Genomic DNA, 12,423 nt, shown 5'->3' with positions numbered 1-12,423 from the left:
GTTCCCAACAGCATCAACACACAGAGCAGGGAGCCCACTGTCCAGACTCAGCACACGTTGTGACAGTCCTTGGTCCCCTCAATTTTCCCTTACCTTCAGATGTGGTTTGTCTCTGTGCTTCATGCTCTCTGTATAATCTCACAGCGTCCACGGGCCACACACATGTAGGAAATACCAGGCTCCTTAGCATAGAGCCTTTGCATACCATTGCCATGAACACCTTACTGCTAAATGGTTAAGATGCTGACAGGTATACCTGGTGTGAGAAAAGGAGCCCCCTGAAGTCCTGGGGTGTGCAGGCAGGCCAAAGCCTCACAGCAAGGTTTAGTGTAGAAAATTCGGACACTGGCTTGCCCCTGCATGTGTGGGTAGGGAGGGGGAGGCACCCCTGAGATGGTACAGGGCTGGTCACCAGGAAAGAAGTCCTAAGGAAGTAGACACCAGCCGAGAAGTCAGCCCAGCCATCAGCACCATCAGAAGAGCAGGCAGTGTGGGTCAACTTGAGGACCCCAGCCAGGGAAGATCGAGCTCCCGGTGAGTAAGCCTGTGGTCACACGGCCACTGTGGTCTTCCAGTATACAAAATGTGGTTGTCTCTGAGTTCCAACCTTGGGCCCTGTGACCATGCCAAAGTCACAGTGTCCAGAGAGCCTATTCAGCAAAGGGAACACTAGACCATTATAGAAGCAAGGTTCCGTATTTGCTAATCAAACTTTAAAAGACGTACTAAGATTCTGAACATGTCCACTGGCATCAGCTTGCTCTCCTGAACCCACACAGACTCAGATGGGAGGCGCGTAGTAATCTTTGTCAGCACTGGTCTACGGTCAGCATTTGACGTGGCCCTTGTGTTAGTCTGGGTACTTTAGAGAAACAAACCCACAGAAACTCATGCATACGAGAGAGGGTTTTTTTCTTTTTTTTTTTACATTTCTTTTTTTAATCGTTTTATTAGGGGCTCATACAACTCTTATCACAATCCATGCATACATCAATTGTGTAAAGTACATTTATACATTCATTGCCCTCATCATTCTCAAAACATTTGCTCTCCACCTAAGCCCCTGGCATCAGCTCCCCACTCCCTCATGAACCCTTGATAATTTATAAATTATTATTTTGTCATATCTTTCCCTGTCCAACATCTCCCTTCACCCACTTTTCTGTTGTCCGTCTCCCAGGGAGGAGGTCACATGTAGATCCTTGTAATCGGTTCCCTCTTTCCAGCCCACTCACCCTCTACCCTCCAGTATCGCCCCTCACACCACTGGTCCTGAAGGGATCATCCGCCCTGGATTCCCTGCGTTTCTGGTTCCTATCTGTACCAGTGTACATCCTTTGAGAGAGAGTTTTAGATAAAGGTTAAATGCACGTCAAGGAAACATCCCAACCCAGTGCTGCCTAAGCCCACAAGTGCAACATTAACCCATATATCCGACACCAATCCACAAAGTCCTCTTCCATCTCACAAAACATATGCAACGATGCCAACTGCAAGAGAAAAGCCAACAACAAAGCCCACCTGGAAGAAGCACACCAGGCTATGAGATCACAAGGTGTCGAAGGGATCAGGTATCAGACATCAAATACCCCCAAAAAATCTTAGCATTGTGAATAAGAGGGAGTGCGGAGTGGGGACCCAGGGCCCATCTGTGGGAAATTGGACATCCCTTTGCAGAAGGGCCGTGGGGAGGAGACAAGTCAGTCAGAGTGCAGTGTAGCAATGATGAAACATACAATTTTCCTCTAGTTCTTGAATGCTTCCTCCTTCCCTCTCTCCCCCACCAATATCATGATCCCAATTCTACCTTACAAATCCAGCTGGACTGGAGGATGTACACTGGTACAGATAGGAACTAGAAACAGGGAATCCAGGACAGATGAGCCCTTCAGGGCCAGTGGTGAGAGTGGCCATACCGGGAGGGTGGAGGGAAGGTGAGGGAGAAAGGGGAACAGATTACAAGGATCTATATATAACCTCCTCCCTGGGGGCCAGATAACAGAAAAGTGGGTGAAGGGAGACATCGGACGGTGTAAGACATGACAAAATAATAATACTTTATAAATTATCAATGGTTCGTGGGGGGGGGGAGAGGGAGGGGAAAAATGAGGAGCTGATACCAAGGGCTCAAGTAGAAAGCAAATGTTTTGAGAAAGATGAGGGAAACAAATGTACAAAAGTGCTTGAACAATGGATGGATGTATTGATTATGATAAGAGTTGGATGAGCCCCCCCCAATAAAATGATTTTTTAAAAATAGGAAAGCCGAATCAGTGAGCGTGTAAGCATCTCAGCGCTGGCAGGGGTCTCCACATGGCTGCTCCAGCACCCAGGGCTGTATCTGTGTAGGTCCATGTGGCTTATCTTCGGGGATGTCTGGCAGGAAGTGAGCCTTGCAAGTGAAGCAGGCTAACTGGCTAAGGCAGCTGCACCCTGGTGTAACCATCACAAAGTAAGAGACCCGAGAACTAGAAAGTCAAGGTTCACAGAGCCATTTATCTCTCCACCCTTCAATTAATCCCAGTGTTTATCGGCCTGGTGGGCACAATAAACTTTAACTATCTCAATTCACCCCTTGCCAACTTGGGACCTGTACAAGTTGGCATTCTTTAGCCTCACAATTGCAATTAAGTAACACCTACATCTTAATCCTGTAATCCTATGAAGATGTTCCCCCACCTATGAAAGTTTGTAAGCTAACCGCTTCATGCCTTTATCTCCCCAGTTTTGGGTATCCAATTTATATACTGCCCACTTACATCAACCCTGTGCTCTGAGGAAACAATCACAATTTTCAACATGAAGAGTCTTTATTCCAGTTGGAACCTTGTGAAGTAGGCATCCACAAGCAAAGTCAAACCCAGACAGGCCATCCATAAAGTCAGCAACAATATGCACCAGTTCACAGGCTCAAAAATCTCTTCATCTGGTCAGGCTCTGGTCAATTCAATGTGGGCTGCCTCACTCAGCCTCCCCAGGGTGCCCATTGGTCGCCTTGACTTTAAACCACAGGCTTGCACCAATACTCAACAAGCCTAGCCCCTCGTGCTAGGTCATGAACTTTAGACCAGTCAACCCGCTCTCGTCTTCTCTTTTTCCTGTGAACCAAGTCCACAGGTGTCAGTGACCAAACTCAACCCGTCTCTTCATTGCTGCATTTCTCCCACTTCCACTCAACAAGTAGATCCAGGTGGTCACCTAGCAAGCATCTCAGCCTGCTCTCAGGCTCCCTTTAACATTCAGTCCCAGAGAGGAGTCTTCTTCATGGTTTCAGATTTTTTTCCAGCTTCTGACAAAGATCATCGGTTCCTGAGTACTCCAAAGCACTGGGTGGGGCTTATCTTTTCAAAGCTTTCCTGGCAAGTGTGGCCTAAACCCATCTGAAGACCAAATTTTGAGGGTTGAAAGCAAGTGGTCTTACAAGCTTTCTGTTTTCCTATTTCCCTTATTTTCCCCAGAAAACAACCAAGTAAACAATGTGGCTTTATCTGACCTCTGGCTAGACAAAGAAGAAAAACTACCATGAGGGAGAGGTCAAACAAACATCTACTCTCCATGTTATGATTGTTTCTCCAGGTACCATACTATGTTAGTCTGGGTACTTTAGAGAAACAAACCCATAGAAACTCATGTATGAGAGAGAGTTTTATATAAAGGGTAAGTGCACATCAAAAAAACATCCCAACCCAGTGCTGCCCAAGCCCACAAGTCTAATATTAGCCCCTATGTCTGACACCAATCCACAAAGTCCTCCTCCATCTCACCGCACACTATGATGCCAACTGCAGGAGGAAAGCCGAATCAGTGAACTTGTAGGCATCTCAGTGCTGGCAGGGGTCTCCATGCAGCTGCTCCAGCACCCAGGGCTGCATCAGGGTAGGTCCATGTGGCTTCTCCTCAGGGATGTCTTGCAGGAAGTGAGTCTTGCCAGCTGAAGCAGGGAACTGGCTAAGGCAGCTGCACCCTGGTCTGATCATCACAAAGCAAAAGACCTGAGAATTCGAAAGGCGAGGCTCACCAAGCCATTTCTCTCTCCGCCCTTCAATTAACCCCACCGTGTTTATCGACCAGGTTGGCACAATAAACTAACCATCTCAGCCCTGCTCTACCTACACCTCATGTCTTGGGCCTGAGGCCTCCCATACCCACAACCTATGAGCTCCCCAAGGGCTGGAGAGTCTACAGAGAAGACACTTCCCAATGGGCCCAGGCTCTCTCTCAGACACTGCCCACCCCCACCTGACCCTCCTTCCAGGCTGAACATGCCTGATGATCCAGTACTCAGGACATGTAGTACTGCCCATCTCAGCTACCTGGCATGTGCCTAAACTCTGAAAGGACAGCAGCAGGCTCGAGTTGACAGCTCCAGACTCTATAGGTCTGGGGTTGGCTCTGGGCCTCTTCTCAGTCCTGAGTTACAGAGCCTTGGACACCAGAGAGGCTTGCCCAGCCCCCATGTTCAGAAATAGGGTCCCTCCTAAGGTCTGTGTTTTCTTCAGCACAGAGATGGGAAAGGTGGGGGATTTCCATTCTACTTGCCATGCCACTGGGGATCTGGGGCAATTACACAATTTCATGTATGCTTGATAAAAGAAGGAAGGGGTGGAGTCAATTAGACCACAGCCTGATTGATTTCCTCCTTGTGAGCATGACTTTCTCATGAGGATTCTGAGAGCTTCTCCCTCTCTTGATTCTGCCATCAGAAGAGGTGGGTCTCTCTCGTGCCAGAGCCCTGAGATGTTTCCACTGCCCCTGGATCCACAAGACTTTTCATCCACTGGCCTCTGATCTTCCTAGTTTCAGCATCATTGCGTGTGCCGTGTGAGTCTGGAGAGGGACTTATATACGGTTTTCAGACATATGGACTAATATCAGACATATGGACTTAATCTGGACTGGCTGAGATGTTTCTTGATATACAATTACTCTTGGATATAAAGCTCTTCCATATAGATATATAGATTGAGATAGAGATAGATATGAGTTTCAATGAATTTGTTTCTCTAGTCAACCCTGTCTAACACAGCATCCTAGAGGAGAACGGCTTTTCTTACAGCCACCCCTTCCTTCCAAGGGAGCTGGCATCTCTAAATAGCAAAACGAAACGCCTTAGCAAGAAAGGAGGAAGAGAAGCAGCAGCAGGAGTCCCTCCACTACCCGTTCATCATGACAGTGCACAGGGCTTCCTCTCCCTAAATGGAAAAAGCCCTCTGGCCAGAGGAGGGACTGTGTTAGGGGAGCGAGAGTGGGCGGGAGCTGGGGAGGGGCCACAGAGAGGAGACCAGGGTGGCAGGACTGCAAGAGGAGGCCACACACAATGCGGGGGGGGGGGGCCTGCAGCCCCCCACCCACACCCCCCTTAAGTGTGAGAAAGGAGCTGAGTCTGAACAGGTATGAACCATCTCATCCGGGCTTTGCCCCTAATGCGGAGATGGTGAAAGGCAAATGGCTCACCCCATGCCCGCTACACTTACTCCTGTGCCCAGCTCCCCGCCCCCACTCACTCCCACAAACACACCCACTGCCAGCCGCCTGCCCATACTAACCTCTGCAAGAGGAGGGGCATTACTGGTCTGAGCTCCTGAGGCCTCCGCCCTGGACCACAGCCTCCCTGAACCCACTCTGTCTCCCCGAGTTCTCCGTTCCAGGAGGTGCCCTGAGTCCTTCCTGCCTGAAAACCTTCAAGGGCATTTTCTCAGACAAAGGGCAACAGCCTCCCTGCAGCCCTGAAACCACCAGCCTCCCCTGACCTTTGTCCTCACCTCATCCATCATTCTCCCTGGGACACAAGAGCTGGGAGGGGGTGTGGGTGATGGCTGAACTATTACCTTGTAGTGCGATGCTTACCAGACAATGCAACCAAGGCACTCACAGAGTCAGCTAGCAGGAGACAAAACCCCAGCTAAGGGGACAGAACTACCTGGGGTGATATCCTTCCATCAGGGGAGGGAGATGACATTCCTCCGCTTCACACATCCTGTCCCCATGCAGGAGTCACATAGCATGCTCCCCTCTAGGTCAGAAATACCCCAACCCAACGCCATGCAGGATCTGGCCGAGCACTGGGGCAGCAGAAGGATGCCGGCAGACCCAGCCCCTGCACCGGGGGTCTGCAGGGGCAGAGGAGCACGCACGCCTAGGTGCGCAGGCATCTGGACAGGCTTCTCAGGGAAATGGGTCTTTATCTTGGGCCCAGCCTGGAACAGCTGCCCACCCACTTATGCACACCTAGGATGTGGGCTCAGCCATGAGAAAAACCGAGTCATCTCAGGGCCTGGAATGTCTGCTTCCCTGAGAGGTGTTCACGGTCTTCCCTCAGGACAATGTGCTTTTCCTAAACAGAGCTCTGGCGGAATGAAAACCGCAAAAAGAGAGTCTCAGCTAATTCACATGTCACCCCGATAATCACTCACTGGGTCCCACTGCCCCAGGAGGGCCCAGATCAGCAAATGACACCAGCAAAGAGACAGAGGTAGAAATCAGGTGCCGCCTGCCTTCCTGCACTACAGCCCTCACCTCCCATAACTGCCACCCCGGGTCCTTGCCCTCACCGCCTCAAATGCCCTCCTGCCCATACTGGCTCCCCTGAAGTTCTTCCTTACAACAATGGCTCTTTACATTCAAATAACGAACTGCATTTCATTTTAGGCAACAGCCAGTGACCAAAGCAATGGACTGGGAGCTGGGGGGCGGGGTGGAGATATACCCATCACCACTCAGCAAATATTTCTGGAGTACCTCCTCTGAAGTGGGCCTTTCTCTCTCTTTTTTTTCCTTTTTTGGAGGGGCGGGGGGGGGGGGGGCTTTCTCTTATAGATTACCCTGACTTAGAGATCTAAAGTGTGTTTGTTTAGATGCCCTTTTAGGATGAACAGAGGACTAGCTGAGCAAGTCAGCTGTCTGGATAGGCACCAGGGCCATCCTCCTTCTAATCCCCCCTAATCAGCAGCCCAGGCTGGTCTTGGCTTTGCAGAAGAGAACCAGGAGGCTCAGGGAATGAGGACCTTGCATCGACCAAGCCCCTGGAGCCTTACCTGACGTGGGAACAGAGGCTGTAAGAAGAGATGGCACAGTCCATCAGAGCCAACATGTGGTCCCAAGTCTAAGAGGAAGGCATTGGCTCTAAAGAGCTCTAAACCACCTTAAAGTTCTTCTGGTAAGAAGCCTCCAGTCTGAGAGATGAGGGAGAACCAAAGAGAGTAGTTCCTTTTCCCAATAAGTCGATCTCATCCAGGAAATCGTGCAAGGAAGGGTTGATTGGCTCCTGGTGTTTGCAGCAGGCAAGTATCCTGGGTGAGCCTCCGGCAGGCAGGTCGGGGCATGCTAATGGGGGAGCAGCACAGCGGGCCCAGGTGGTCATGGCCCATGCTGCCCGAAGTCAGAGAAGCTGCCCTGTGAGCAAGCAACTCTACTGCAGCCTCGGCCCCCCTCCACCCCCACCTCCACCCACCCATGAGCCCAGGAGACAGCAGGAAAAGGGCAAGGGCATGCCAGTGCTGAGACACCAGAGATTGGGGAGCCTTCCAGCTGGGAGGGCGAGTCGCTGGGAATCACCTAGCCCTTACCAATGTTTCTCTACAGTGATTCCAACACATTGCCCTCCAAACGCACCCCCATGTAACTAGGTGGAATTGGATGACAATACTTAAAGGAGCCCAAACGATTTAGAGTGGCAGAAGATTTCCAATATGTACCTTTCCAGTATTAATTTTAAACCTTTACCACACACCTACCAGGTGACACATCCCTGGGTAGGGAGACGTGGCTAATGTGCTTGGCAGCTAACTGAAAGGTTAGGGACCTGAATCCACCTCTGGGTGGGCACCTTGAGAGGAAGGTCTGGTAATCCCAAGGAGACAGCAACAGGACTCAAGTTGGCAGGGGAGGTGGGGAGGCTGGGAGAGGGTAGCAGTGAGCCAATACAACAGGAACAGAGGAATCGCAAGTGAGGAGAGTGTAGTATTCCTGGTCATGTTTGAGCAATTGAAATGTATCCGAGAGGAATTACTGAGAGGTGAACAATGGGTGAACGTGATAGTGGAACAGGAGGAAAGAAAAAGAGGAAAAAGCAAGAAAATAAAAATTACATATATAGGTATAAAAATAGATATGTGATGACTGTATAACCCCACGCAAGGGGAATGAATATAGAATTGTAAGTGAACAGATACATTGGATGGTGTAAGATATGGCAAAAAATAATAATAATATATAACAATAAGGGTTCCTGGGGGCAAGTGTAGGGGAGGATGGGAATAAAGGAGATCTGATATCAGAGAGTTCAAGAAGAAAGAATATGTTTGAAACTGATGGTGGCAGCAGTTGTACAATTAAGCTTGATCTAATTGAATTATGGATTGTTATAATATCTGTAAGAGCTCCCAATAAAATGACTTTTTATATATATCAGCCACTGAAACCCTACTACAGAGCACAATTTGCCTCTGATCACCGTAAGCTGGAGTCAGCTCTATGGTTTGTTTGGTTTTTTTTTTAATCATTTTATTGGGGCTCATACAACTCTTATCACAATCCATACATACATCAATTGAGTAAAGCACCCTTATACATTTGTTGCCCTCATCATTCTCAAAACTCGTCTTCCGCTTGGGTTCCGCTTCCTGGAATCAGCTCGTTTTCCTTTTTTCCCTCCCCCCTCCCACCTCCCCCCTCCCTCATGAACCCTTAATAATTTATAAATAATATTTTATCTTATCTTACACTGCCCAGCATCTCCCTTCACCCACTTTCCTGTTGCCCATCCCCCAGAGAGGAGGTTATATGTAGATCCCCGAGATCGGTGGGTGTGATTTTTTTTTAATAGATAAGGCAATAGACACAAAAAGGAAAAGGTTGGCAGTGCCCAGTGTTACAGAAGGAATTGTGAGTCCCCAAAGTTCGTGCCGTAAATCATAACCCTGGTGGCATAGTGGGCTCCTGTGGACTGCTAACCACAAGGTCAGCAGCTAGAGACCCCAGCTGCGCCTCAGAGAAAGACAAGACGCTCTGCTCCCAGGAGGATTTATGGCCTTGGAAACCCACCAGAGTAGCACGTCCATGCAATGGCAGTGAATTTGGCCTGAGTATCACTCTGGCTGTGGTCAGAGACGGTTTTCTTTGTTGTGTGAATGAGACAGGATTCGAGTCGGGCGGGTCTTGAGTCCATGTCTTTTGAGATATGAAGAAATTCAACACACTGGCAAGAAAAGCAGAGACAGGAGGAGAGCTGCCGAACCACATGAAGGGGGCCCGGGAGCAGAAGCTCAGAAGCACGAAGACATTGCTCCCGACTTAAAGAAGCCTCCTTCGAGAGTTGGGATTCAGACTCCGAGCTTCCTAAACTGTGAGAGCCTAAACTTCCGTTGAAGTCACCATTGCTGTATTTCCATTATGGCAACACTTAGATGACTAAGACACTCAGAGAGTCCCAGCTAACAGCAGTGACAACCGAAAGGCTGCTCCTTGAGAATCCATGCTCCCAAGACAGACATAACCAAAAAAAAACCAACGCCCAGGTCATTGCCATCAGGTCAATTTTTAGTCCTGGCGACCACGCAGGACAAGGTAGACTCACCCTTGTGGGTTGCCAAGCCTGCTCCTCTTTACAGCAGAAGAAAGCTTCATCTTTCTCCTTCAGCGTGACTGGTGGTTTCAAACTGCTAACTTCAAGGTGAACGACCCAATGCATAACCACTATGACACCAGAACTCCTAGACTAGCTGGAGGCTCACTTATCTTCAAAAGAAGAGAGGTCCCTGTGTCCAGAGCACCTTGATACACAATCTCCTCTCTCTCGTTTTCCATCTTCAGTTCTTTAAAAGGAATTACTAGAGCTACATCAAAAAGGTTTTTATTCTAAAAGGAGAAAAAAGGTAATAAAGCCTTTTCTTGTGCCAGCTGATTCCTTGGTGTACCAGGGTGCAGCCAGCCCCCCCACCCACCTGGTCTGCCCACAGGTAAGTTCTGATCTCCTCTCTACCCTGTGCTAAAACACCATTTAGGCTTCCAGTCTAGCCTCATGGTCATGCTTGCTGGGATCATCCGGTTGTAGGGCCTAATATCAGGCCCAGGCTAAACATCTAGCAGATGGGGCCCCCTGAAAGCAGTAAGCATAGCGCATCGGAGGTACCAGAGGAGACACTTGGGAGGTCCTGGCCCCTCCCTTTCTGGTGCACAGAGCCTTTACCTGTAATGGGCTTCTGTCTCTGGTCGTCACCATCTACTTCTCCCATTGATTCTTCACCACTTCTTTGCCAGTTCCCTTACATACTCCTCCACCCCACCCCCACCCCTGAGTTTGGTCACAGGCTGGTCTTCCTCCAGGAAGGGATTGGGGTCAACTTTTGTTCCCAGAGTCAGACTGCGTCCCACTCTCTCTGGCCTGTGCTGCCCCTGGAGACCATGACTCTAGACCTTGTTGTCTCTACACTCCTTCTGGCTGGCTGCCTCTCCACTACCACCACCCTCCATGTGCTGTGTTCAGTGTGTCCAGCTTCTCCTTACACCCCCCGCCCCGTCTCCCCTCTGCTTTCTCTCCTTTGAGTGGCTCCCCATCCTCATCCTCCACCAGCAAGCAAGCAAGCAACACCCTCTTGCTAAGCCAAAGGCAGAGGTAAAAACAAAATCTCTCCCTACGAGGGCCATCCAAGCCCAAGGTAGGAAGAAGCTGCCACCTGCCCACGTCCTTGCAGTGAGTGCTCCCAAATCTGACAGGACAGGGGTGTCCTCTTACAGTAGGATGGGTACCTATAGGAACCAGAGGGAGAAGAGGTGGCATGCTGGCCACCTTCTTGCCCACCAGCCAAGAAGACGCTAACACAAAGTTTCAGAGGTGGAGCCAGGACAGTCCCTAGCAGAGGTGACAGGGAAGACTGGTAAGGAGGGCTAAGGGGATGACTGGCGGGGTAGACATTTTCCCCCACGGACTCCTGGCTTTCAAAGGCATAGAGCCTGTCCAGGGATCCTGCAAGTTTCCGGATGTGCCAGAGTAGTCTCTGCCCTGTGCCATGAGCCAGGGGCATCTTATAGACCATTGACCATGCTTGTCAGCGGCTCCTCCTCTGGAAGTGTCCGGGACAAATAGGAGTTCAGAGGCAGGGGGTAATGTAGACTCAGTGAAAAGGCCAGGCTGGCCCCTCACCAGTTGCATGACTTTAGGTACATCTTTCCCTCTTTTGTGCTGGTTTCCCTTCCCCGGACTTGACACGCAGGGACACTTTGTGGACGGTAACTCGGGAATCCGGGCCCCAAGTGTCAGCCCTGCCTGCATTCACACTTGCTGTGTGACCTTGAATATGCCCCAGATCCGGGGCCTCAGTTTCCCCACCTGCCCAATATAAAGAAACACAACCGACCTCCTCCCGCTCCCCGCACCCAGCAGGGGTGTCTGAGACCGAAAGAGCGTCGCGGGTGACACTTACCGTCCTCCAGAGAAGTGGGCGCTTGACAGGGACCGAGGTGGCGGTGACCAGCAAGTGCGAGGCGGCCACCACGAGCCCAAAGCCGATGGCCAGCAGGCTGTGCACAGGCAGCAAAGCATAGGACACGAAAGTAACCAAAAGAAGCTGCCAGACGCCCTGCTGGGCAGCCGCCGGGCCCGGGTCTTGGACACGGATGGGGCCGCCCAGCGCCAGGGGACAGCAGAGCAGCGCGAAGGTGAGGCTGAGGAGCAGCGTGAGCCTGCCGATCTTCTGCAGCTGGGGCACTTGCAGGTACTTGACGTGGGTGGCCACCAAGAGCAAGAGGAAGAGAGCGCAGTGCACCGGGTGCGAACCCTTGGCCAGGCCGGGCGCGGGGCTGGGGTCGCCCAGCAGCTCGGTCAGCGCCAGCACGCCCGCCAGCAAGCTGAGCACCGCCAGCGCCTTGAGCGTGGCCGCCTGTTCCAGCCGCAGCGTGTAGGTGCGAAACAGCGCCTCCAGCTCCGGCCACGCGAACTCCTCGCCGCACGCCCGCAGCCCGCGCCAGCCGCCGGTCTCGGCCGCCGGCTCCGGACCGCCTCGATCCCCGCCGCCGCCGCCGCCTCCGTGCGGCGCCCCCTCCATCTCAGAGCCATGCAGCGGCCGCGGGCCGAGGGCGCGCCGCTCGCCCGCCCCGGGGCGGCCGGGGCGCGGGGCGCACGCCGCGCGGGAGAGGCGGCGCGCGGCAGCCGGGGCGCGGGCGGGCAGCGAGGCGCCGGCTCCGCCGCCAGCCGGCCGGGAGCATGTCTCCGTCCCGCCGCGCGCCTGCGCACTGGCGCCCGCCGCCCGCGGCCGCGGGGCCGCCGCCGCGACTGCGCTGCGACAGAGGGGCCCCAGCCACCGCGCCGCCTCCCGCGCTCGCGTCCGAATCTTCCCGGGCGGCGGGGCTGCCGCGCACGGCCCTGCGGGCACGCACCCTCCGGCCCCCGCCAGCCCAGCCGGCCGCGGCTCCGCGCGCGCCCCGGGC

The 12,423-nt window shown here is 52.2% G+C and overlaps 1 protein-coding gene across 1 annotated transcript in view; it reads right to left on the bottom strand.

The window, feature by feature from the left end:
- The window catches only part of ADCY1 (adenylate cyclase 1), a 226,498-nt gene extending 214,457 nt beyond the window's left edge, over positions 1 to 12,041 (bottom strand). Inside the window, exon 1 of the mRNA XM_075558128.1 lies at positions 11,421 to 12,041. Within this exon, the coding sequence (XP_075414243.1) occupies positions 11,421 to 12,041 (621 nt within the window). The remainder of the gene's footprint in view (positions 1 to 11,420) is intronic.
- Between the last annotated feature and the right edge of the window lie 382 nt (positions 12,042 to 12,423).

This window comes from Tenrec ecaudatus, chromosome 9 (genome assembly GCF_050624435.1).
Source record: "Tenrec ecaudatus isolate mTenEca1 chromosome 9, mTenEca1.hap1, whole genome shotgun sequence".
Taxonomy (NCBI): domain Eukaryota; kingdom Metazoa; phylum Chordata; class Mammalia; order Afrosoricida; family Tenrecidae; genus Tenrec; species Tenrec ecaudatus.
Note: the sequence above shows the minus strand (reverse complement) of the source record. Positions and strands in the feature narration are given on the sequence as shown.